The 23403-nt window shown below is 39.6% G+C and overlaps 1 protein-coding gene across 2 annotated transcripts; it reads right to left on the bottom strand.

The window, feature by feature from the left end:
* Positions 1-169: 169 nt before the first annotated feature.
* Positions 170-22322, bottom strand: ssh1a (slingshot protein phosphatase 1a). Of its 2 annotated transcripts, none has more exons than XM_044111536.1 (15): positions 22080-22322; positions 19794-19831; positions 12691-12791; positions 10582-10646; positions 10047-10168; positions 9148-9216; positions 8892-8957; positions 8463-8657; positions 8229-8322; positions 6993-7121; positions 6740-6786; positions 6485-6631; positions 5283-5483; positions 4464-5163; positions 170-3599 (listed from the first exon to the last, which is right to left on the bottom strand). In XM_044111536.1, exons 1-15 carry the CDS (start codon positions 22158-22160, stop codon positions 2574-2576), a joined length of 3081 nt encoding a protein of 1026 aa, XP_043967471.1. In that variant the 5' UTR covers positions 22161-22322; the 3' UTR covers positions 170-2573. The 2 variants fall into 2 exon arrangements, with proteins under 2 accessions (XP_043967471.1, XP_043967472.1); XM_044111537.1 differs by lacking the exon at positions 22080-22322 and adding an exon at positions 15225-15372 and having other exon boundaries at positions 19794-19809.
* Between the last annotated feature and the right edge of the window lie 1081 nt (positions 22323-23403).

Genomic DNA, 23403 nt, shown 5'->3' with positions numbered 1-23403 from the left:
TGTCTAAACCTCAGAAATACACTGAGGATCAAGGATCCCTCAGCATTTCAAACGGTAGAAAAACCTCTGGCACTCTCACTCGAAACTCCATTCAGATCCATGGCAACTGCACAGCAGCTTCAGATTTGTGTGCAGAAAACAAAAATAACGAAACAAGATTCAGGGTAAATTATGTAAAAGAGGATTTTATTTTCATAATTAGCACATACAGTACATTATTTGCTTACCAACATAAAAAGTGCAATATGCATTCAAACTACAGCAATGCACAGTACAAAAATTACTGCATAATTAAAATATAAAAAGAAAAAGGTTACAAAACTGTGAAGTAACCTATTGTGAACGTCGTCATAAGTGCTTTAAAACTCACTGATGATATGAGCATAAAAGCCTAACAGCTATGAGCCCCGTGACTCCTCAGATTCTGTTTGACTACTCTGAAAGGTGCAAATAAAGAGGTGACAGCATTTAAATATGTACGCGATTGACATTAGGATTCACATATTTCGTACAGCTCTCAATTTGTTAAGACGGCAAAAAATAACTTTGGTCTCCCACACTTTGAAAAGCACAAATGAGCTTAGAGAAATTGGCAGCACTTTAACTGAATTTAAGCCAGAGAATGCTTACAGGTAGAGTTTCCACTGGATTTTTTTTATTTATTTTTAAACGTCAGGAATGTGCACACAAATGGGAGATGTAACTCTCACACTAGCCATTTTTATTTTGATCTCAAGCCATGCTGCGTGACTTCTTGTCACTACGCTCCCCCCCAAAATATTGTACACTGTAGGAAATGATGAGCTTAATAACATTACTCCCATGTTATTTTGGAAGATAGCTCGCCAGAATCGACTCGGTAACAAAAAGCAGTGCAAAAGGAACAACAAACTCAGAAAAGATTCTGTTCTGGTTGTTGAAAACAGCAAGTATGCCTCTGGCAACGGTTGTTTCTCTTCCCACTCCCATTCACACACAAGTGTAATTAATAGATTACACATTAGTTAAAAAAAAAAAACAACAATAATGTCCTCACTCTAACCAAGCATTAGTGAAAGAAGTCCAATTAAAGGACTAGTTCAGGACTTTTGAAGCGAGGTTCTGTTCATTTAATATAAATCCAGTTTAGATGGTCTCGGAGGCCAAACCAGCAATATTTTATCCTCTTAAAACAATTCTAATCTCAAGAACATCAAAGCAGTTTATGAAACTGATAAAACTTTAAACTGTTTTCTTGTTTGCACTGGGTGGTTATTAACACAGGCGCCATGTTCATGTCACAGAAAACAGAGGTAAGAGGATGCGCACCACTAATGACCTTCCTGTGTGAAACACCAACTGAGAACAGAGCATTTAAAGGTTTCCAGGCAGGATAATTGTCTGATTGCCAAAACTGCATGCTATATACATATTTTGGTTTCTACTCTGCTTCTGCTGTCTCTGAATAAAAATGTGTGACATGTTACGTTCTTAGTACTTGTTTCATGGGGAAGCTCATTGTGGCACACCGCCTCCTATCTCAATTTCCTGTTGATCGTTTCAGGCTAAATAACCCCAACATGAAAGACACAAGGGATCTGTAAGCTTCAGTGGGTTTAAATGTAAAACGTTTTATGACCATAAAGATTTCAAAATGATTATTAGACATGACAAAATGAAATTTAAGACCAAGTACTGAAAACTTGGAAATATTAAAACCTTAAAAACCTGAAACATGCAAAAAGCTGGTCAGCGATTATTATAAGGATTTGAATGCTGTAGGTCTACTAAAATTTCAACCGATTATCAAGAATGGCATAAATCCACTGTAACATATAAATAGATAGAATAGTTTAGTTTATTTTTTGGAAGGGATGCTCCTCTTGCATCGTTTTATTATTCTTTTAAAAATGTCTCATTTCCTATCAACTAATTTTTGCCTAAATGCCAGGTGTTTGAGTAATAGTTGCCGTAACAGTGCAGTGTTTTACACCAAGACTCCGACAGAGTTACCATTTCTACGAGAAATAAAATATTAATTAACTGCTTTTGGCCTCACTGCAGAATCTCACTTCAAAAATCCTGAAATATTCTGGACAGGAACTCCCTGAATGCAACATGAGGTAACCTTTAAAAAAAACAACAAGAAAAACAAAAACAAAAAAACAGTCGTCAAAACAATTCTGCTTCCACCAAAGTTCATCAATGCAGGCTCTAACTTTAAACCTGACAGGTAAAGCAGGAGCTGCTGGAAACCAGGTTAAAGGTCACAGAGCGCCTGGTACCGTCTCAGCGTGCAATCTGTCACACAGATCTGTGCCTCAGGTCTCTTGGTTAAGGCACTTGTTTGTCTGTGATTCAGAGTTAGAGGTGATCTGATGGCTTAACAGGTTTGTCAGATACAGCAGTATGACTTTGATCGCTATGAACAGCAGTTTGAGAAACGTTGTGGCCTCCTTGTGTAAGTGTTGGCATTGTGTTTGTGTTTGCTCAGTTTCGACTCGCTTTTCTCCGGGATAGGTGCAGCCCTTCACAACCACACGGCGCAACAGAAGGGAAGGTGAGTGGAGCATGTATGAGTCCCACTTGATTTGTCAGCTCCTGGGCTCACTTGGAAATGCTCTTCCTGGAGTGAGCAGGTTCTTGCCGGGTCTGGACAACGACGAGGCGGTTGGAGGGTCCCACTCTAAGCCTTGGTCCGGCTCTGGGGACAGCGAGAGGAGCAGCAGCGTCCCTGCGTCTGAAGAACAGGCCGAACACAGGTCATCGGAGGAGAGGTTTAGGCTTCCCAACTTGGCCAGCGAGTTGGAGCGCTTCAGCCTGGAGGGCACGGTTAGGCCTGCCAGCCGCAAGCGCGTCTCGATCTCCTGCGCCCTCTGACGCACGAGGCCGGGTTTCCCCCGCACGCTGCGCAGACTGTCGCTGCTGGAGCTCCGTGTCAGCGTGGAGCCGTGAGGGGAGGAGGTGGGCGTGAGGAGCCCTGAACCCACCACCCCCAACAAGGCTTCGTTGGTCAGCGGCACTACCAGTGGCTCTAACCGCACTTGGCACGGGGTTGAAGTTTTAGCGAAATCCCCGGTAAAACTGGAGAACTCCTCCTTTTCCTCGTTGTGAGAAGGACACCTCTTAGACTTCTGGCATTCCTGCAGGGACATTCCTGAAAGCCTCTCAAGCCTCTCTGCCCGACGCCGGACCAGGCCAGACTGACGCAGCTGCACAAGGCTCTCCTGCTGTTGGCCAAGGTAACAAGCCACTGCGGGCGTCTCTTCCTCAAAATCGGCTCTCATCAGCTCAGGGAGAACATCCGAGGCAGATTCAGACTGGCTGTCTCGAAGCAAATGGCTGCCGTCCTCAGCCTCCGCTGACTGCTGCTCCTCTGAGGACGGCAGAGCAGTGGCAGAGGCTGCACAGTTGGCACAGTCACACTGAGGACCACAGGGGCTCAGAAGTCCAGCTGAAGTCAAAACGCCTTCAGAACGACGCAATGAAGGACTTTGGACCTCAGAAGGAGGGCGGGCATTAAGGAGAAGCTCAGAAGCTGGAGAAGAAGAATGCTTTTTCTGATGAGACCCAGACACCAGAGAAGCATCTCTCTGAAGAAGCAAGGAGGAAAATGTGTCCTAAATAAAGACAAGAGAAAACATGTCTGATTAAAACACAAGTCAGATGAATAAATTCTGATTTATATAGGATTCATTACAAGCAGAGTGATGCAATATAGTGGTTAATTCCTGATAATATTGATTATTATAAGTTACAGACTCTAAAAACAGAATATTACTGCTACTAAGTTCCTGCGCAATTTTAATTTTGAAATAATTTACTTTTCAAGACTAAGATGCAGCACATCAATGCTGGTTTGACATCTGGCCTCAACTTAAATCAGCTCTAGTTCAAAATTTGTACATTTTATATTTACTCATAGGGATTGAGGTATTCCACAATAAATGTTGATTCATTAAGGGGCAAATTTTGTTTTACAAACTTTGGTACTATTATTTATTTACTTAAAAAAAATAAACTATGTAGGAACTAAGGACGCATAAAATATCACAACTACATTGTGATCGCAATATTCATATCGCAAAGGACTGTCTGCAGTGCAATGACTGTTGACTTATATAAATATTCCAAGTCATTTGAAGTTGTTAAATATTAAGTTGGACAGAGTCTCACAACAGGAGACGCTCACACCCGACACAAACGACTTTGCCCAAAATGCTAAAGACTGCAGAGTGATGGAAGCACAAATGAAAAAGAAGAAAATATTATCTTTGCAATATTTACCAATGTTGTCACCATTGTAATATTTATTAATATAGTGCAGCTCTAGTAGGAACTTGTCTGTCATGATTCTTTTGTTCTGTACTTTTGGCTTTGGCACTCTGCGCACAGCACATTTCGGTTTATTTAATATTGAAATTTTGTGATAAACATAATTTTCGGTTAACCGCAGTCAACATTGAAATATTTCGCAAACTTACCTTGTGGTTTTGTAGAAGGCTCAAATGATTGTTGTTGTTTGAATTGTCATTAAGGGACGCCAGATCCATCCCAAACCCCTCCGCATCGCCTTCGACCTCCACATCCTGGGTCTCACCACCGTCTCCTTCACCGCCCCCTCTGTCATCTGGCTGCATCAACACCTCCATCTCTGCCTCCTCCTTTTGCACGTCTTCCTCGTTCTCCTCCTCCACTGTGCTGAACTCCAGCCTCAGGCGAAGCTCCTCCAGGGGTTCGGGTCCCCGGCTGCAGGTCTGGGCAGCGGTGCCCTCTGCTGTAGGTCCAAAGTGAGGGAGCGGCAGGCCTTCCCGCCCATGGAAAGCCTCGTCGTCCAGCAGGGCGTCTCTCTCCACGTCCTCGATTTCTATGAAGACTTTTTCCATGCTGAGAAGAGGAGGCCCACGTACAGGCGTTGACGGCTCGCTGTCAAGGGCCGAGTCAGAGAGCCGGCGGAAGTAGTAGTTGTTGTAGGCGGGGTCGATGTCGAGAGCAACAGTCCTGCATGGGGATGAGCAGGCGGCGCCTTTGTCAGAGGACCCCTCCTCACAGCAGGGAGACATCTGTGGGTCTGCAGTGGGATCCCCCCCGTCCTCTCCTCCACAGAACGGAGCCAAACCCTGCTGACCCTCGGCCATCTCACAGTCTGCGTCCGGGTGCCACAGCTTATTGTGCCTCTGTTTGCTGGGGGCAGAAAATCCCACCGAGCACAAGAAGAGGACGCATAACAAAAATAAAAAGATTATTTCAAAAGTACTGACAGCTGACAACACTTCAGACACGTATGGAGTGAATGAGCGTACCTGGCATCTAAAATGCCCTCATACTCTGCCAGCTGCCTCATGAAACCTGCGTTGGGTCGTGTGATGTTCCTCTTCTGCTTCACAAAGTTATACGCTTTCTCCAGAGACCAGCCGTACTCCTTCATGGCATAAGCAATGACGGTGGAGGCAGAGCGACTGACGCCCATCTTACAGTGGACGAGACACTTTGAGTCGTTCTTTCTGTGGGCAAGAATTACACATACATCTGTGTAATATGTGTGTGTATGCAGCCTCTTAAAACATGAGGAAACCGGCCCATTTTTTGGCAATCACATTTGTCTTTTAAAAAGTAGATAAAGTAGGAAAACAGATGATAATGGATAAAAAAAAACAACAACAAAAAAAAAAAAAAAACACTTCCAAGGATTTAGAGGCACTCGTGTAAAAAAGCTGCCTTCTGGTTCTTCCAGATTTTGATGGTCAGTATGTACACTTCAATCAAATGAAGCAAATCTTTTTTTCTTTTACTTTCTACAGCAGTGAAGAAGTCATTTTCAGATTACATAGTGAAAATAGTTACATTTTATTATGTTTTATAACATCAAATAATGGCTTGTAAACAATCACTTGGTTTGGTTACTTATAATAATTAAAGATAATCGGGTACACCCAATACTTGGATAGATTATATGACAATTAACATAAAATAAACACCTGAAAATTGTCAAGGTTATTATTTAAGAAATTATAAAATAAGATTGCGCTGGTATTTGAAAATAAAATAAAAAAGTCTACACCATATTAGGGGTAATTTTGATGTCCGAGCTGTCCCTGAACGCACCTTTAAAAAAAACATTCAGCTCCTACTACAGGCAGCAGGATCTGGACTTTAGCTCCTTTTTCCTCCTGTGTTCACATGCAGCTTGAAGTTATGTATAGTGAGTAACTAAGAGTTGAAAAATATCCCATTGCTACTGTAGCTGAATAAAAAATATTAATTTTCCTTACATATCAGATTTTATGAATAGCCATGCATCCACACTGGTTTCTTTTGCTGGTAAGTTTCAAAGTTATAAGTTGAGTAATTTGAGAATTCATCTTGACCCGTTTAAAATAACATTTCCATTTTTATTTCTAAATGGAGAGCTTCATCGTTGGATTCCACGACCCAAAGACGTAGGTCGTTTACACGTCAACAGAAAAGAGCCAACAAATATTATCTCTAAAATTCTGCGACTCACTTTGCTTTCATGATGAAGTTATACGTGTCGTTCCAGTGAGCAAGGAGATCCGTGGCCTCTTCGTCGTAAACGCGGATGTTGTGATAACAGAACGTCCCTGGGAAGAAGTTGTCGATCTCCCTGGTAACGTTGAGGATGTAGCCCACCCTGGAGAAGAAATACAGCGCTAACTTATCACCAGCATGCTTTCTCGCTTAGATGGTAAGGAAAAGATGTTTGGTTATCTTAGTTCTTGCATAATCTAAAACAAATCACCCTGTGTCCTGCAGCTCCTCCAAATTAGATGCATTCCATTCAGATCCCTAAAAACAAATGAGAGAAAGTTCTGTTTAGTCTGAGTGTGTTTTAATTCTGTTTAAAGTTGTTTTGTTCTTCACGACAATTATTTCACTGAGAAAATTAAATAAGCAGAAATCTGTTTCTTGACCATAAAGGAAATTGAACATTTTCAACGTCATTTATCGCAACAAGTCCAGCAGACGATAGAAGAGAGTTTAACGTCGCTCACCAAGTAGACATGGTCAAAAATGAGAGTGGCTTTGTCCATCTGGCCGAGAATCAGCAGCATCTCGTTGTCAATGAACTCCTTGTATTCTTTCAAGTTGCAGTTCATGTGCTGCTCCAGCTCAGTTCGGATCTGAAAGAAAAAAAGAAAATGGAATGCCTTTGTTTCTGTCTCAATGGTTTTATGACATAAAACATAAATTCTGCCTACAATGCCGAGGAATCTTCAAGGTTTTAATTTCAACTGTCTCCAACGTTTGACAGATGTGAATGTGTTGCAATCTGAGAGAATAAAACTTTCAGATAAATCAGCCAAACTTCAAATAAAAAAGGCAAAACAAAACCTTCAATTCAGAAGCAAGTAAGCAGAGAGTTTAACCAAAAAATAAATAAAAAGGGACTGTAACATCAGGATAAAACACAACTCCACAAACTGTCACTGTGGCAAGATGGTAAATTAGAATCACACCAATAAGATTGTTTATTTAAGTTTCATTTAATAAAACATATATTCTCTGTCTAAGTATAGGGGTGAAAATATTGGGCTCCAGGATGTTTGGTGATGTGTAAGAAAAACTTGTGGAACAAAAAGGAATCAAAACTATTTTAGTCAGAAAACTAAAATCCAGAAATGATGCATGTATAATAATGATCTAAACTAAAAACAGACAAGTCAAAAACATTGGCTCCAAATTTAGCAATTACATTATGAATGGAGTCAATGAAGCTAAAACTTGCTGAGGAGCTGAAGTCTTTAAATATTTAGTAATGTTTCCTTTTACATTTATACTGAGCAGACTATTCAAAGGTTGATTATGTGCAGGTTTGACTTCTTTATGCATAGCTGTTTCAACAATGATCCAATATTAACTAAAATAAAGTTGCAGTCAAATTTTCCACAAATAGTGTAAAGGTTATAAATATCAAAAACTGATTAATTTTGAATAATTGATAAGCACAGGGACAGTCTACAAGTCAAAACAATCACCTGGTTTATAAATACGTTTAAAAAGTCAGAGACTCAAACTGCGTTTTAAATAATATGCAAACAGGATAAATAAGTGATTAAAGTTTGATGCATCTCCTCAGTACTTTGAGCTACAAACTGCAAGCTGGAGGAAAGACGCAAAACTCAGCATCTTAAATCAGTCAGGGTGTAAATCGGTGCTTTTCTTCCACTGTCAAGAGACTCCGTGGCATGAGATTTTTTTGATTCCACTCCTAACATTTATGCTTTTACCTGTTTGCAGGTGACGTTCTCAAGGTCCTGGGAGGTCATAATGCTTCTTAGTTTGGATTTAATAAGGCACTCCGTCCTTTCCCTCTCTGAAGGCCTAGAAAGAAAACAGCACCTTAACAATCTGAACCGCAATGCACAGAAAATTTGCTACCCATCAAGTCAGAGTACATTCCAGTTAAATTGTTGAAGTATTCACTAAGAGAGGTGCTGCTAAGGTAAACAGAGTTTCCTCACTTGTCGACAAACATGATGGGTGAGTCTGGCCGCGTGGTTTCTAAGTCCTTCATGGCGTTCCACTCGTTGATGCAGCTCTGCTCAGAAGCGATGCAGCTCTCATAGTATCCCATCCAGGTGAGGGCCATGCCTCCAGGGAAGTAGTTAAACCTGCGCGACACCTCACAAGCCTTGTGTAGCACCTGCAGCGCCGACCTACATCATTGATCACACAAATGAAGATTCTTTTTAGGATATAGAAAGCAATGAAGCGTTCAGAAGTTGACAAAACAGACGCAGGTACGTTCACCTACCAGCAGGTGGCACACTTATTTCCCATGCATCACTGCAAGCCATCTGACTGGTTGTCAGGGGAATTACAGTGCTATTCCATTACAGGCAAACTACAGCAGACAACCACGGTGACTCAACAGGTTAATCATTACTCACCACATCGCCTGCACCGACACGGGCTTGAAAACATGAGTCCGACCTGCTGTGTTCACAGTGAAGCCCCTGAGGAGCAGACAAAACAGATGGGAGACTGACTGAGTGTGGAGAGAGTTGCTGCTTTGTGAATCAAATTCATCTGAGGTGTCAGAGGATTGGGCCAGGATTTGGTAAAAATCTGGAAACAACAACAACAACAACCAATGCTGTAGTTGTGTCCCCTGTTCTTTCTGATAGGGAGATTTAATTAGCTCACCCGTCTCCATCCAGATGGATCTTTGTGTCGCTCCAAAGAGGTAGCACCATGCCGACTGAACAGCTTTTACTGGCATAAAAACAAAACAAAAAAAATAAAATCATTTCAGGAATACGGGTATAAGAGTCTAAGAATTGAATTAATGAGAAACTATATGTTGAAGATTTTCTTTTTGCAAACATTAGTCTAAGTGACTAAAATAAGATTACTCTCGCTGACAAGAATCTCTAAACAGTTATAAATTTCTAGCCTTTATATTACCCATTAGCTCAGTGAACATAAGTTGGACAAAAACAAAGATTAACACAGATTCTCAGTGCTGTCAATAGACTCAGAAAGACATTTCCATACAGTTCACTATTTAAAACTGTGATTTGTGCAAATTTTCCATTTGAAAATTCTCAACTTTTCCAGACTCAAATTTCTGTTTTGTTCTGGTTCTCCAATTATAAAAAATAAACAACAAAAAAAAAAAACTTACTACTTGTGTACCGCTATCTGTATGTTTCACAAAACAACTCTACGTTATTCTTAGGTTTTGATTCGACAGACTCTCATATCACCATAATTTTTTTTTTTTTATTTGATAACTCTACACTAATTACAGATTATTAAAGTCACAGTTTACAATGTATGAAAATCCATCAAATAAGAATATAAATACTTTGTTTGGAATCTAAACATGATCCAGGTTAAAAACCACAGATCCAGATTAAAACTCTGATCTAAGAGGGCCTAAAGGTCACTAAAGTTGTTGTTAAACAGCCCAATCTTTATCTAGACAAAACAATAATGAAATGATTAACTTTTTAAAACTAATCACTTTTGGTTAGTGATGCCAACAAAATGACTCAAAGCAAAACAGAGCCTATACTGCGTGAAACCGAGTGTATTTGTACCAGTCTTTGTTGGTGAAGTCGATCCCCAAAAGGATGTTCTCCTCTGTGTCCTGTCGCCCGCTGGTGTACACCACCACCATGTACCGCACCCGATCCGACCACGCGCTCTCCAGACGCACCGCCTGCAAAGGGAACAGGCAGGTTAACGGGTAGATTACTCCCCAGTTTCCTGTTGAATTTATTAACACAGCACAAATAAAACACAGCGACTGCAATGACTGTTGTGGAAAAAGAAGATAGAAGGTTTAAATAAGAAACCAAAGGTGAAATAAAATTAAAAATCCTGTGTACGCTACATTACAATAACAATTATTGTAATAAAGAATAAATAAAAACAGGTGAAACTCTGCTTTAAAAAGTAATGTGTCAAAATACATAATTGATGGATATAAAAATTTTATTTTATATCCCCTTACTGAAGACACCTTGCACTACTCTTCAACACCTTCATGAAACAACAATGACACTGAGCAAATAAGCACCAAAGTGCACAATAAATTGCAATCTGCTTGTTAAAATAATCTTAGTCTCTCACCAGTTTGATTCGGTCCTCGGAGCGGAGAATGTTTATCATCACCTGCAGGTGCTGAGGTAGTTCACCTGTCCAAGAAGGAAGGAGAGTGTTTTTATAGTCAGTTATTATAATTTAACATCAGTAACCAACAATGGGAGTTGATTGTATGCTGTAGACATTATAAACTTATAAAGTAAAAAGGTTTTCTAAGCATTAACTAAAGCCTGCTGATTTTTAAAAACAGGATTCAACACATTCAGTGAATTTTGATCAATAATTAATTCAATTTCAATGTGAATCAAGTCACATGTTAACTAAACCAAAAGAAGCCTCCCGACTTTACAAAATGAACTTCATCAACCACAAAAATCTGAACTCAAGAACCTGATCCACCCTCCCTGCTCCTTTTGACAGCTGGTCATGAAACAAAGTAAACTAGCAGAAATAACAAATGACTGCAAGTAGAAAAAGACTTTGAAATATGTCACAACAGGTAAAATGATGCTCTGGATGTACAACAGTGGTGGGTAAACAAGAGTAACAGGTTTATTATTTTACTGATCCTCATCTCATCCTACTCCTACTAAATCCATATATGGTCATGGTCATTAATATTTAAATCATGCTGTGATTTTGCTTTATTACACAAAGTAAACTTAAATAAAAAGATTAAAATATTAAAGCTATAGTTAACTTAATAAGTTACGTAGAAACAAAAATGAATGAACTACAAATTTAAGATCGAAATAATTGTAATTTAAGACAAAGTACAGAAAGCTGCACAATACTTTACTGCACATCATCACTGCAAAATTTGTGTCACAACAGGTAAAATGACTGTGATATAATTGCACAGTATTTATATCACAGAGACAGACTGCACAAGCCAGGAACACCAGAATAAAACATATTCACCATTATCAATATTTAAAAGAAAAACTGCTAATTGTCCACAAAACTGTCACTGGTGCATCTCTAGGATGGCCCTCTATGCCTGATCAAAACAAAAGCATTTCCTGCAACTGCATTGTTTACTTCCTTTTCATAAGAAGAGCTCAATTAATATCAAGTTTAAATTTTTTTCATCTTGATGCTGACCATGTTTAAAGATTTCTGAAAATGCTACACTTTTGCAGTGTTCATATTTATTAACGCTGCTTCTCTTTCCATTTTCACCTAAAATACCAAATGTGTCCAGATTGTGCCCAGCTGGGATAAATACCCTCAGGAACTGGAGAGACATGTTTGCACTAGCAGGGTCTGTCGCGTAGATGTTCAATGACAAACTTTAAGTTACAGATGGTAAGGTAGCAGGTCTTAGAACAAGAAAGTCCTTATTGAAGAACTTGCTATAGGTCAAACTCCCTGTCTCCCACTTCTGGGTTAAATACCACAGTTCCTGAGAAGTGACACAGCTATTTCCCCTGGCAAACGTTCCTGACGACACAGTACGTCTGGCAGATATGTGAGCTACCTTACAAAGTGGCCAGTAAATACGGTCAAAGTTGCCAGGAGCAGTCACGGTTTGCCAAATGACTTGGCAGCAGATGTGCTGCTGGCTCATGGTGAATTCCCATCATGAATGCGTGCTGGCAGGTAGGCTTTGTGTCTTTAAAGGAGCAATTGTGGCTTTCAAAAAGGAAACCTTTACGGATACTGGGCATTCAGACTGACTTCAGTAAACGCAATAAGCCATACAAGCCTCTTCACAACAAGTTTATTCTTTTGCAAAGGTAACTTCTCTTCCAGAGTTACAGTAAAAAAAAAACAAACAACAAATCTCTAAATTACACACTCGGATTGCTACTCTGGTATTGCTGGAATAAATATTATGAATTGTGAGTTTATAAGAAGATAAGAAAACACGTGAGGCTCCACAAATGGTCGGGCCCTCTTTAAATCGTCCACAGAGGTTCCTCCAACAGTGCTACCATACGCTGGATTTAAGCTGTAATCTGCCTAAGCTACAGGTCTGGAACATGCTTATCATCAACGCACCCGCCATCATTCTCACCCCTGCTATAAACATCTGCTGCAACGCTAAGGAGCGCCGCAGCTGAACTCCTCGTACACCGAGACGACAGAAGATCGGGCCGAGTGATTAACACAGAAAACATGTTTTATTCTCACCTGCATGTTTGTGAGGAGGCTGTGCTTTTTGGCCTTGCTGACTGCTTCCTTGCTGCAAGAAGAGAGCGGCGCCCTTCACCATGAAGAAGCTCTCGCTCAAACTGCCAAAAAAAAAAAAAAAAAAGGAAAAGAAAAGAGGAATTTTAAAACAGAGAAACTCTAAGTCAGATACCATGATTCAGGGTAATGTGCATAATGAGCAAATAAATGAACCCGCGAGGACACACGAGGGGGGAAAAAAAAAAAAAAAGCAAAATTTTCAGTTTTAACAGGATCGTTTTGTTCAGTTCGATGGAGCCAACGAGACAATCGTAAATCATGGCTGTCTGCTTCTGGCCAATTCAGTCAACAGCTGAGAGGAGAAGCCAAGCTGCCACGTTACAGAGGCCGACCTCAGGATTGATGCTTTGAACCGAGTGCTTATCTGTCTTCTTTCTGCTGCATGGGCTTCACACTCTGATTTGACTTGTCAGGTCTTTGCTGGCTGAGTCTAATGCAGAGAGGACCTGAATATTGACCTCACTACAGTTCTTTCAGTGCATATGAGGAGCTCTAATAAAAACAATGATGTTTTCCTCAGACTGAGTTCAATCACTTGGATTTAATGGAGAGAAATGTGAACATATCCGTAAATCTACCTGACAGCAGGGTGGAACACGTGTTCCATGTATTCAACGTGTGCAGTCTGGCAAACCAGGTCATCATCAGGAAAGTACAAAACTGACGAGTGACAAAATCAAAACAAATCCTTACATGTGCTGAAGACAAACCTGTCTGCAAATGCTGCTGCCATGACATCACTGTGTGCTGATGGAGGCGAAAAGAGCCCGTACAGAAGAAGCGGACTCCTTCTGGTTATTCCAATTTCATTTTATTAACATTCAGGGAGAACTAAAACATTTCATTATAAATGATGATACTGGAGTGACAACAGCGATTGGTTTCCTTCACTCCTCTTTCCATCTCATTGTCATGACTTCCCCAACGCTCTCCTTCAGTTTTAGCATCTTTGTATCTATGTATCTATGCACAACACCAGAAATATATCAAATATTGCAATCAAGCAGTTGATGGTAACTGTGACACTGGACATATAAATATATATACGTAGGTAGGGTACACATAAGAAAGGTTGCCAGCCCATCGCCGGGTAACAACATAGAAACACACTCTAATTGTAGGGAGACCATTTAACCCAACAGTGATGTTTCTAAACTGTGGGAAGAAGCTGGAAGAAACCCACCCATGAAGAGTGAGAACATGTAAACTCCATGCAGAAAGATGCCAGCCATGGATTCAAACCCAGGACCTTCTTGCTACAGGGCAGCAGTGCTACTTACCAACTGCGTACAAATACTTGCTTGCAGTTGTTGTTGCTAATGTTCAATATACCTGCACAGTTACGTACATTTTTGTACGAATTTCATGCGACACAGCTGCACATCCCTTGGATTAGTGTAGGCTATTTTTATTCCTGATAACTGCACAGTATTTTTATTTAATAATCTTTAACAGTATATTATTAGTACTGCAATTGTTGTGTGAACCTATATATCTGATGCTGATGTTATACCTAAATTTTCCCTCTAAGACACAATACAGCCTGTTTCTATTCTTTAATACAGTGAGGGTGGTGCAATCAGTTATTACGTTTAAGAGCCAGTCACTTTTTCACATTGAGCCATGTAGGTTTGGCTTTTTCTCCCTTAATAATAAGCATCTACATTTAAAAACTGAATTTTGTGTTTACTTGTGTTGTCTTTGACTAATATTTAAATTGGTTTGATGTTCTGATTGCACCGAGTTTGACTTTTCAGTAAGTAATCATTCTGAAAATGTTACGATGCATTGCTCTGTAGATCTCCAAGAGAAATCTGACTAAGCTTCCTGTCGTTTTGGTCCGACAATCAAACCCCACATGCAGCTAAAAGGCCTGAAGCAAACAGAACATTATGAAGGAACAATGAGTTTCATTTTGTGCACCACCCCCAGAGCTGCAAAAAGGAGAAGAAAACGGTGACAAGGCGCGAGGGTGGACAATTTTCAACGAGATCTTTTGTGTCACTTTAGTACATTTATGGCCTTACTTTATTCTATGGCATCCTAAAGCAAGAACAAGACTGAGGCAGCCGCCTCGTCAAACCAAGATCCTGTCCGAATTCGGGCTAATTGTTCACTTCTCTAGACATGTGAAATTGTGAAATCTGTTTTCATGTTTTAAATCACAAGCTGTCCAACTACAGACGTCCCAACCAAACAGCCCAAGCTCTGCTCTTTCCCTGCGGCACCCTGCTATCAGCTTCTCCACAAATGCTGGGGCTAAAAATACATCTGCTATCAAAGAAAGTCCAGACTTTAACAGAAGACCTGCTCACCATTAACACACCTACAACTTCTGCTAAAGAGTGAGAACTTTCAGGTAAAAAGTTAAAAACATAGATAATAATCAAACAGTAACTGCTCCTGAAGCTGCTGAAAATGTCACTAATTTACAAGCTGATCTGCATTTCTCCAAAAACCCCATCAATACTCACATGCGGTTTATCTCATTCTGGGTCAAAACGGCATTCTCCACAAAATAAGGTAGCATCTTCATCACAGCCTCCTGAAAGGGCTCCACGACCAGATGCATCCTGTTCCCCGGAGTGTCACCTAGGTCTGCCTGGTACCCAGTTATTGCCTCTGCATCCACATCCAGAAACAGTTGAGGAGGAGAAAAGAGGAGTAATTACAGCTTCAGGTCGGTCCCAGTGGTTTTGAGTGACAGACAGTCCGAGCTCATCTGGGCTGCTCAGCGAAGCAGTGCCGTCTGTTCAGAGGCCCCTCCCACTGATCGCCTCTTCCTCCTCCCCTTCATCTGAGCGTCTCTGTTTGCGAGTGAGCCCGCTTGCCTGCAGGGACACACACTCCACCCGGAGCCTCAGGCGCACATGGCCCGTCTCCTCAAGTCCCTCAGTCTGTCTTGTCTCTGTCTCAATCTCTCTGTAGTGTGGAGAAGTCTATGAGGAAAAATCTAAAAGCTGAGAATAACTCAGAAGGTGGATGCCTCTTCCAATCAGTGGGGCCTTGCCTTCAAAGTTTCCTTAAACTTCAGGTCAAAATCTGAACGAGGTAAAGGCTTCCTCCGAAGGCAAGGGAAGAATGTCATTTTCAAAAACAGTTGTGATTAAAAAAAAGCTTAACAAAAGCCAATCTTTATGCCTTTTTTCCACAAGAAGAAAAACCTCTTGGTTTTGCCAAAAATAATCCAAATTAGACATCTAATACTGAAAACCACATCAGGGGTCTTCGAACTTCATGTTAGTGTCTCAGCAGAAGTCAAGCAAAAGGTGGAGCAGGCACTGAGAAGAACTGGCATTGTCCCAAAACCCCCAAATCTCATTATAGACGAGCTTATAGGGGGAAGGATTATCTCTTTCCTTCAAGTGCCTGGTGCTAGTTGTCACTCACTCACATGCCATCAAACATGCCGTCTGAGATTATTGGAGATTATAGCCGGTTAAGGAGGACATACCTTTTATGTCCTATTTGTCCCCAAACTCTGCAGAATATTTTTTTAGATGTGTAAAGCATTGTAAAAAGTAATTACAATACTTTTTAATTATTGTATTCATATAGAATTTGTAATTATATAAATAGAATTCATAATGAATAAAGTCAAACAAATATGCTTTAATGAGATCCTGATAAGACAGACCCTCAACGCAACTTTTTTCTGAGCGACATCATGTCAATGACTTACAGAGCACTGTACACATTAGCACAAGTTCAATAATGTTCATTTGAAACTTCGGGCAGCTTTTCATTTCCCTCCTGAAGCACAAAGCAACTTCCCTGTAAAACTAAAGTCCAGCTTCAGAAGAATTCGGTACAGATGATGACGTAGCTCTGCGTTGGAGCAGGGTTTGTTGCTCTGTAGGCATCCAGATGGATCTGGACGGGGCAAAACAGGACCAGATGTCCTCTAAGCCGCCACCTTGAGTTGCTGCGCGAACGTGTGAGACAGCTGCTCCGAGTTACTCTTTAAAGAGGCCACTCAAAAGTTGTTACCAGGCTGGTTTAGTCATGTTTCACACACAGCAGCACAATGTGGGGAGAGAACACCGAAAAAAAATAAACCCCTCTGGAGGCTCTCCGTTGCATAACACCGCCATTTTTCCTCTCCGACACTTTACTCAGAAAATAAAGGGAGGGGTGCAGAAGTGAGCAACCACCTCAGGTATCAGATGATGGGCCCGAGCAAGAAAAATGACATCATGAACGTACTAAGAAAAAATACAGGAGAAAAAAAAATGTGACCAATATGAGGTACTTCTGCTGCATATCTTTTACTTTTGTGCACTGCTAATATTGACCAATTGGAGCCAAGTCACAAATTTACAGGACGTTAGAGTCAAGATGATGAACTCGTATAACTCAACTCGGACTTGAAAATAGTTGATATGATCCACAAAACAAAAAGTCTGTCTGAACTAACATTAACCCGAATAATTTCCACAAAATTTTAAAATAGTCGTAGGTCTCAAATTCATCCAGAATCCCTAAATTTAAAGCATCTATTCAAATTCCAGAGGAGAGGCAAGAAGAAATCGAAGTTGAGCACCACAAGGGAAAATACCTGCGATATTTAGAGCTGTTTACAGAAAGCTCTAACAGGGGGGATGGAAAGGGGGGAAGACATGCGGCAAATGTCGTCGGGTCCGGGAATCGAACCCGCGACGGCCGCGTCGAGGACTGAGGGCCTCCAAGCGTGGGGCGCGCTACCCTCTACGCCACCGGATCACGCCCCAATTTTTGCCAATATTTTAAATAATCTTGAAAGTAAGACACTGGCCTTAACCTTGAACTAAAGTACCTTGACCGTTTTTTTAAGTTTACAAGCCAGTTGAATGAAATCACTCTTTGGTTAACTTCCAAAGACACCTGCACAATGTTTATGTTGGCCCTCATCAACTATCTTGGTTGTTCATCATTAAGGTCAGCCAGCAAGAACAAACATCCCCATCTGGCAGAACATCAGCTGTCCATCAACAAATGCTACCTCTCACGTTGTGTGTCAGATGAGCACACCCTATCAAATATGCGTCAACTTAATGCATTTATACTATAAACATCAATTTACTGTCAGTTTTATTACCCAACGTGGCTTACAGAGCCTTCAAAAAATGGCAGAAATCTAGATGCAAGTCGGGACTCGCACCATGCATAGATCATGCATTACCCGAGGACATTCCATAGGCTGTTGCATAACGGAAAACAAACAGAACAGCTTGTATGATGCAGTTTCCCTCAGTTCACATTTCTTCTGAGGCAAAGTTTACAGGAATAAATGTGTGTAGAATTATAGGGCTCATAAGAGGACATACCATTGTTCACAGGAGAAAAAGACCTGTCAAAGTGAGTGACATATAAACTCCCACATTGTTATCTTCTTGACAACTAAGGTTTGTGCCGACATGCTATTGAAGAAGCTTTTGTCCTGATAAGCTCTGAATTGAAATTAAATCCCTGGGTTTGCTCCACAGAGGCTGGTTTACAATGGTGTCCAACTGAGCTTGACTGTACTTGCTCTGCATAATTACAACAAATATTTACATCATAATAAATTGTTACCACGTTTTGTTGTGAGGCTTGTGTGATTAAATCTGCTAGGGATGATTGATGGTGAAAAAAAAAAAAAGTACAATTATTTTGATCAGCACACATGCAGAAACCTGCTGGACTTTTTCATTAACCCAAAAGCAGAGTTTGCACTGTTTGGGCAGTAGATGGTAGTTTTAACTAAAGACTAAAAGGAGCCTCATAATTCTTCCATCTACCAAACTAAAACTTTATAACCTCATCACTTTTTAATAAATTTCTCCCACAAGAAGAAAAACGAATGACGGCATGGTATAATTACGGTGTGTAATAATATCAGTATTAGTGGGTTGTGTTAATGACATTACACTATTATGTATTTTCCAAGCACACAGTGCCATTTTATCACATAATCAAGTAACTATGTTACCTTCAGTTGTAAAAAAAATAAATAAATACTGTACATTGAAGCTCGGGACTGCAGCTCCAGGAAGGAGTTTTGTATAAATAGACGCCGCTTGCTAGCGTTTAGGGATCTCCGAATGGTTGCCACGGGAGATTCAAGGATTTCTCAAACATGCATGAAAGAATCAAAGTAACTCTCCAGGTATGTTTTTGATGAGGGAATAACTTTATAACATGAAATAAAGCAAAAAGAAATTGAATTTTCAAAATACCCTCCCTTTAAAATAGAATAAGCCTTTTAAATGCTAAGTTAGCATAAGCCAGAGCTAGCAATGGGTGGCTTAACCTTTTATCACGATTTATGATTTATAGCAATAAAGATAAAAGTTCAAATTCTAATTTGAATTTGTCTGATACAAAAAATTCTCATCCTTATGATACAACATTCAAATTTGGACCAAAGAATCCATTATAAAGTTAGCATTAAAACAATAAAGCTACATTTATTTCTATTCTGAGTTTGCTTTATATTATTTTAATTTCTATTAATTGAATTATTAATTATGTTTTTTTTGTTGAAGAACCTAAATATTTTAACTCAGTGTTACATTGTATGAATTTTGGCATTATGGTGAGAGTACACAACTGCAAAAATCAAAAACTTTGTATTGATCAGAACTGCAAGTAAATGTGAAGGATGCATATATCAGATTTGCCAATATGTAAAAATGTTACTGTTGCATAAACATGCAACAATAAACATTATGGTTAACAGATGGTCTGTTTAAAGAAAAAAAACAAAAACAAAAAAACTGTGAAAAAGCAAGCAAACAGACACACCATTCAATATATTCCTTCAGGGAAAGTAACACAAATGTTGCAGTTGGCAATTAAAAAGAAAAAACGTGCCAAGCAGACAGACAAACAGGTGTTTTACGACACTTGCTCCTATTTGCCGATGCCAGAGAGTCTGCCGCCACTCACGATTTCACAGCATGAGTCAAAGCACAGATGCTGGTAAATAATAGTCTGTAAATAATACCTGCTTAATAAATGTGAGAGACCTTGCTCAATGCTGCGCGACAGAGAAGCGTAGCTGCACTTTAAGATAAACATACCTCTGATTTATTCGCCGTTCATCGTCACTCCCGAAGTCCTGCAAAGATAAGAAGAAATGAGCGATAGTAAGCTGGTTTAACTATGATCGTTGAAACACACTTTAAAGTGTTGGAAAGATGCTTCATCCTGAGCGGTGGGCTTTTCAACCACCTATGAGTTTGAGTACTAAAGATTTTGCTTAGATTTAAAACGGGATAGCGTAAAAAAGAAGCTGTGGTTTGGTAAAATGTTCAAATGAGAGTGTAGATACTCCATGTTCTAATCAAGAGACTGAAAACGTAACAAATGTTCACATCTGGTTATGATATGGCAAATCAAACTAAGGAGTAAAATCGTATAATTTAAATATCAAATTATATATATAAAAAATAATGTTTATGTTCATGGCTGATCATTTCTGGAAACTCTAAAATTTTTCCACCCTGAAACGTTGGGCTCTCCATGAAAATCTTAAACTAAATCTTAACTTTTTATAATTATAGCCTGATCTCTCAATGCCTACAAATCTTATTTAAAAAAATGTCTGAGGCAAACCTGTAAAATTTGCCCAACAATAAGTCAGAATTTAGTGACAATGTTCCTTGATTATCACACTGAAATAGGCAGCACAAATGCATTGAGAGTAAAGTCCTTTTAGGCCAGAAGATGAACTTGAGTCACACATTGACTGTTTTCAAACATGATCCTGCAAATTCATGCACAGCCATGGAAAACATTGCTTGTTATGTGCTTTAATTATTATTATTTAACAGCAAAGACGCTTTCAGAATTTTACTGTAACTTTCTATCCAACACTGAGGTACTCTTAATTTGAAAAAAAAAATAAAAGTTATTTAACACAAGAAATGGTGTATATGCATTTGTAAGAAATGCATGAGACTTACTGGGCACAAATCCAGTTATTCAAAATGCATGACTATGTTTGTCTTCATCACTGTGCATTAGGATTAAATTGTCTCAGCTGCCTCATCACTTCATGCCAACATCCCCCTATGTGCCTGTTTACATAAGCTCTTTTTCCCTTCACTCCTGCACAGCGTTGCTCCTCCAGCCCTCCCACCCCCTTGTGAACAGATGACATCATGGCTGCGGCAGATTTCACTCAGCATTTCCTGTCACACCTGAGCACAACGTTCAAAGCACTAACGAGGTACACAGACAAAACAAAACTAATCCTACACAGGGCAGGGTCTATTTTTAAAAAGTAACTATGCTGAGACAGATCAAGTGCTGTAAAAGCCTCAACATCCAGCAATAACATCTAAAAAGTTTTTTGGGGGTTGTGGAGACAATCAATATTTATCCCAAGGAAAAGCTAAGACATAAAAATATGGTCTTTATGTCAGCAGCTGTAAATAAATGCAAATTCATTCTTGATTGTACGGAGAGGAAAACAAGTACATGTTACATGTACATGTTTACATGTGTTTGTAAGTAGCACGTAGCGCCCTCACCTGGCTACTATTATCTGTGCGTGTAGATAGTAAAGAAACGTGACTGTGATTGATAAATGTGTGATACACTTTGGCTTTTTCAACATAGTGACCAGTAAACAAGAAACTCGAAGTACAAGAATTGACTACTGTAGATCAACATAAGTTATGAGTAATCAGACTTTTTTTTTTTCTTAAAGAATGTGTCAGTCCGGAAATCTACTTCTCACAGAGGAAATGACCAATAGTTCATAAAACTGTAAACCGACACACGTATCCAGAGCAATGTTTCGTGTTTTTAGTTTAAAATTAAACACTTTTCCTGGAATTTAGCTGCCAAGACAGTATAATTAAAATTTCAACAAGGAAATGGCTCGTTTATCACATGTACTTCTTTGTAAACAACATTCTGTTATTCTTTTTTGTTTTTTTAGTGAATGAGATGTAAACCAGATTATTAAATGAGTCAGTCACGTCATAAACAGCTAACATTATTGTTAGCTGCTGCTTGCTTCCATCATTCATAAGGTATTAAGGATTATATTCAGCCAACATTAGCACATATCAACATTGCAACAGACGAAATTAACTCTTTTTGTCATCAAGCATAATGACATGCTGACTTATTACACACTGCTGGTTAATTCTTAAATGAAAGTAAGGAACGCGTTTGATAGCTAACAGCTTAGCATAACGTGATGAAGCCTAGCATAACATAACTAACGGTGCTAATTTAGCTTCAATCAGCGGCCCTTCCTCCAGCAACATCCCCCTCATCCTCACTGCTTCCCGGCTAGACCACCACACCGGAGCATCGCTTTAGCTGCCCTCCACGTAAGGGCCGAAACTGACCTCCCCCGCAGTCGTGGTCGCTGTGCTGGCGGTGGACGCGGCGCTCGGAGTCGGGGACCGCTGCAACGTTACCAACGCCATGGCTGGAGGCTGCGGATGCTGCACCGACACCGAGGCGGCCGCTGTGGCCTGGAGAGCTGCAGCTAGCTGCAGCTAGCTGCCGGGACTAACGGGGTGTGGAGGAGGGAGGCAATTATCTTGCAGGATGGGACTCAGTGTGTGTGTGCGTGTGCAGGAAGAGCTGCCTTCAAGGCTTTATGTATTACCATGGGACCATGTTACACAGTAAGACAGACATTTCTAAATAACAGCGACACATCTGTGAAAAGTAATACTTGTGTATGCAACTTATTGCTGTCAGACATATTTTAGTTTTTAAGGCTTGCATAATATCAAAATTGATTTCAATCAATCAATCAATCAATCAATCAATCAATCAATCAATCAATCAATCAATCAATCAATCAATCAATCAATCAATCAATTAAATTTTATTTGTATAGCACATTTCAGCAGCAAGGTATTTCAAAGTGCCTTACATCATATCAGACACAAAAACACAATGCAACATAACAACAATCAAAACACAACATTTAAAACTAATTTATCCAAGTATAAAAATAACCTGATACTACTACAACAGATTTTTTTTTAAAAAAGTGCACAGTAGTAACAAGTACAATAATGAAACATAACAGTTCCAAATAAAAACATTTATTCTCTAAAATATTGAAGTGTATTGAAATAAAGGATATACCTGTACACTATTTCAGTGTTTTGTAACTTTTATTTAGGTTGCATGAATATCAAAACAATTCTACTTAACTTTCAATCTTTTCTCATTCCTATTAGCTTTGGTACCTGAGTTGGGATTCTTTCAATTCATTTGGTTTCTGAGACACAGTAAAAGTCTAACTTGACACTGATCTTATTACTCTGTGATTGTTGTGATAAGAGTTTACCCAAAGTGCAGCATTGCATAATTTTACAGGCCATTGCTACAGACATGACTGAATAAGTTCTTTTGTTGTGACATTTTATAGCTACTGTATAACTTAAATTAAGAAAATAGGTCTTAACACGGGACTATTGTGTTTCATCATATGCAAGTTCAGTCACTATATAATTTGCTAGAAATTATACAAGTTATTTACAGATTGGAAGTTTGAGGCTTGTTTCATTAGAATTGGTTTATACACTAAATTTTGTGCAACCACTGAAATTTAAATATATAAAAGTAAAAAATATTGAGTTTATTTGTAAAGTGGCAGTCACACAAATAAATAAATAAATAAATAAAGCACAAAAATTATATGCAACATAT

The sequence above is a fragment of the Gambusia affinis genome, linkage group LG03 (assembly GCF_019740435.1).
Source record: "Gambusia affinis linkage group LG03, SWU_Gaff_1.0, whole genome shotgun sequence".
Lineage (NCBI taxonomy): Eukaryota > Metazoa > Chordata > Actinopteri > Cyprinodontiformes > Poeciliidae > Gambusia > Gambusia affinis.
The sequence above is the reverse complement of the archived record's forward strand: the minus strand, read 5'-3'. Positions and strand labels throughout refer to the sequence as shown.